Here is a 4,120-nt window from a genome sequence, read left to right as displayed (position 1 = left end):
ATGAAGATCGTAAGGACTGTAGAACTTCCTTTCCTGTCCTCATTCTCATGCACTATGAACACAAAATATGCAGACAACAGTGGGAATCTCTGAAAGAGTCAATACAGCTAATTATTTAATGGTATGTCACGTTGAGACAGTATAGGGACAGGACTCAGGCCTCACTTTGACTAAGGGAGACAACATGGGGCAACATGACCCACCCTAATTAATCGAAAAAGAATAAAAACAAAGAAATCCTAGCTGCCAGAATTCAGCCCATACGCACATAAGGAAGGGACCAAACCATCTGTCTTGTGAGTAATGTTTTTCAAGGACACTGAAGTAAGATATTGACACAAGATGATATGGCATCTGGCTGCAGAGGAACCAGACCTATCCGGATCCAACCACCTCAAGCCAGAAGAGACCCCCCCACCCTCTGAACTTACACTGACTTTTCCCTCATTATAATCTCATTGTAATGCTAAAAATCACGCCCAGGGGTGGAGATTTAATATACTAATGAGACAGGTGATGCATGAAGAAGCTTATAATAGAACTACCCGGGCAAATTAAAATCTCCACCTCTATATGCATACATGTCACCCTTTTCCCACCTAAGGCCTCTTTTAAAACTCTTCCAGAATGCCCAGTCCCTCGAGGAGCCAGCAGGACAACTCTTCCTCCTGTGCTGCCTCCTTTGTGCTGGAGCATAAAGCCCAAGAAAGCCTTGCCTGTGATTCCCACTTGGTCTCTCGTTAATTTGTATTACATAGCCAGGCGAAGGCCCTGCGCCGGTAACAGTGTTATAATTTATATCTGCAATCCCCGGGCTGTGGCCAGTACCCCTCAGTGGCCTGTTAGGAATGGGGCAGCACATCCCCGCCAGAGCTCCGCTTCCCTCGCCCCCCTCACCCAGTTGCGGAAAAGTTGTCTTCCATGAAACTTAGAAACCAGGCTGCAGAGCAGGAGCGAGCAGCAGGCTTACAGCCGCTCCCCATCACTCGCATCACCGCCTGAGCTCCACCACCCCGCGCGACACCCCCTCAGCCCCTTCCTCCAGCCCCCTGGAAAAACTGTCTTCCATGAAACCGGTCCCTGGTGCCGAAAAGGTTGGGGACCACTGATTTCTATTACCCTTATTGATCTTGAGGTTGTATCCTTATATTTTGCAGCTTCACTTGGAGAATGCAGTTCTTATCTTATCAACAAAAGAAAGCCCTCTGTGGCCGTAGCTCCAACGTAATTCTAAGAACCTTCATTCAAGCTTTAAACTGCAGCAATATTTCACCTGCTGGTAGTTCCTCTGCTCCGTTTCCTAAACTTGAAATCCCACCCTTCCTTTTCGATCCCTGCAAAAATTCCTAACTTTTCAACACAATTTAGGCATGATCTCCTTCAGGAAAGCCTTCCGAAGCCTCGGGATATGGTTCTGGAGCACCGGGTTCATATCCTTGTCATAGCACTCAGGACTGTATAGTATTTATCTATTCACGGCTTATCTTCCCCATTAAGCTGATTTCTTGAAGGCAAATTCAATAACTTGCATATAGTTGAATCTCCCTGAGTTCTACAGTACCAGGCAAGTTGTGGGGCTCAATAAATGTTTGATAAACTAAACTGAAGAGTGAGGCGGGAGGACGGATGAATGGGTCTGAAAAAGGATTTCAGAGTATGAAATCTCGCAGGGTGCGGGGACCTCAGTGGCTTAACAGAGCTGCAGGTGGGGAGATCCGCCACAGAGGTGAGTCATGGGATGGCAATGAGGTCACAGAACTATGAGGTCAAGGTGAAGTCATTAACACGTGCAGACAAAACCGGCAAGGGGTAGAGGGTCTCCCGGATCTGGTACCAGGGTGTGGGTGGAGGGGCGGGTGTCTGGCGCGAGGCCCCACTTTCGAGTCGTCTTACCGCAGGAACCAGAGACCGCGGAAGGGGCCGGGAACCGTTAGGGAGACAAGGCAGTGCTTGGCAGCTGGGATCCGAAAGCCCACAATCACCCCCTAGGGCCACAGGGCCAAGGGGCCAGACTGCCTCTTCACAGCGTCAACTGCCAGGGCACTTTCCCTTCCGCGCCATTTCGCTCTGGAGAGCTCTTTCCCACAGACTCCGCACAGTCCGGGCCGAAGGGGCAGCCGCCGCCCTCCAGGGAGCCACCACCCTAGGAGCTCTCGCTTCCCTGGACGTCATGTGACTCGGTGAGGTGACTCGTATTCCTTCTGAAACAAGGCTACAGACGATGAAACCAGAGAATCTTATCTCAGTCTGACCAAGACCGGTCTTAGCGTCCAGCTCTCCCCCAACATTCCTCCCGTGACGAAGAGATCCACTTCACCCTCCCCGGGAAGGCGCGGCCGGAAGGGGCGGGCCTTCTGCCCGAACTGGGCTTCCGCTACCATGGCTTCTCGAGGGGTCGTGGGCATTTTCTTCCTCTCTGCTCTCCCCCTCTTGTGTCTGGAGCTCCGGCGTGGGATCCCAGATATAGGTAAGTGCAGCGTTTCTTTCTCCTTGACACTCATAGCTGGGTAATTTTCACAGGAACCTTGCGTAGAGTTACCGCCTCCCTGGCGGCGTCGCCTCTGAGCGGCTTTACTACAACTCCCAGACTGCATCGCGCCCGCCTCCCACTCCCAGGGCCGGCTCTACTTCGCGGAAGAAACCTCCGCCCCGCCCCCAGGTCGGAAGAAGTTTTGCGTGCGAAGGCACGGAGGCAGAAAGCACTGGGAAAATCATAGTGCTTTCACGTCGTGATGAGCGCTCAAAAGGAAGCAGGCGGATAGGATGAAGGTTTTTTTTTTGAAGAATTTAGACTGAGATTTAAATGATAAGGAGTCAAACTCGTGAAACGCCGGTGGAGGGGAGGGCGACGGACCGGTGCAGGGGGAGCGAGGAAGATACTAGGCAAAGGGATTGTGACATGTTAGAGGAAAAGGATGAAGGCTGTTGATGCTGGATCAAGGAGAATCTAACTCCCTCAAGGAGTCAGATGCCCTGAGATGTTACTTCAAATAAGAAATAAAAAAAAATGCTTTTAAAAAAGACTCTCCAGAAGCTTTCTACCCACTTAGGCTATATTGGAACATAACAAGACCATTCATTATCCAAATGATTAGGAATGTTGAATTCACACTCACCTTTTCCAGAATTCACCTGTTCCCTTCCTTTTACAGATCCACCCCTACTGTGTTCATTATATTCTGCACTAATATTTGAGTCACTAGTCAAAGAGAAGGTCTTTACTGAGGGTTGCAGAAGGAGATTTGCTCCCACGATCAGCTCTGATTACAAAGAAATACACTCCTCGAGGGCAAGAGACCACTTCAAATTTGATTTTGTATTCCCAGCTCTTTTCACAATGTCTAATAAAACTAGGCCAAGAGTTCTAGAAAGTACCAGTATCCAGATAGTAAATTACTTTTGTGATGACCAGGGATACCCTAGATTTAATCGTGTGTTGTATTGAACAACACCGGAATCAAAAGCTAATGCTGTCAAGTTGGATGACAAAAAAAATCATATTTCTTCTCTAAATAACTTTAAACTGCTGAGTTTTTAAAATTTTATTTTACATAATATATGTGTTTTGTGTTAGTATATAAGTTTTTATAATTTCTTCTTTAAGCTTTAGTTAATTGACTAATTACCCCCTGATCACATTGGTAAGATGGTTCCTCTACACTTGTGCCATGTAACTTTTGAAAATGAAAAAACGAAACCAGACTAAAAACTCCTGGAGGATAGAAACTATTTTAAACCCAACATTATATCTCCCTTCCTCAACATTTAGCAAATTGTATTGGACAAAGTAGGTACTTGTTAGATTTCTGCTGATTTAATTTTCACTTTGGTTCTTAAAATAATCTAAGCCCAATTCTTGATTTTTTTTTTTTTTCTTGGGCGGCCCCTTGATTGGCATTTTTTTTTTTAAATGACTAAATAAGTATTGAGAAATAGAGAAGCACACAGCTGCACAATTTTGAGACAGAGTCTCACCCTCTCGCCCCTGGTACAGTGTGCAGTGGTATCATCATAGCTCACTGCAACCTCAAGCTCCTGAGCTCAAGCAGTCCTTCTGCCTCAGCCTCCTGAGTAGCACATGCTACCATGCCCGGCTAATTTTTCTGTTTTTAGTAGAGAT

The 4,120-nt window shown here is 47.1% G+C and overlaps 1 protein-coding gene across 2 annotated transcripts in view; it reads left to right on the top strand.

Moving 5' to 3' along the window:
* Nucleotides 1–2,377: 2,377 nt before the first annotated feature.
* The window catches only part of UBXN8 (UBX domain protein 8), a 31,545-nt gene continuing 29,802 nt past the window's right edge, over nt 2,378–4,120 (top strand). For both annotated transcript variants that reach the window (XM_012648580.1, XM_012648578.1), the window contains exon 1: nt 2,378–2,467. In XM_012648580.1, coding sequence (XP_012504034.1) covers nt 2,380–2,467 — 88 coding nt within the window. In that variant the 5' untranslated portion in view covers nt 2,378–2,379. The remainder of the gene's footprint in view (nt 2,468–4,120) is intronic.

Source organism: Propithecus coquereli, unplaced genomic scaffold, assembly GCF_000956105.1.
Source record: "Propithecus coquereli isolate 6110/MARCELLA unplaced genomic scaffold, Pcoq_1.0 Scaffold29, whole genome shotgun sequence".
NCBI classification, from domain to species: Eukaryota; Metazoa; Chordata; class Mammalia; order Primates; family Indriidae; genus Propithecus; species Propithecus coquereli.
The sequence above is the reverse complement of the archived record's forward strand: the minus strand, read 5'-3'. Positions and strand labels throughout refer to the sequence as shown.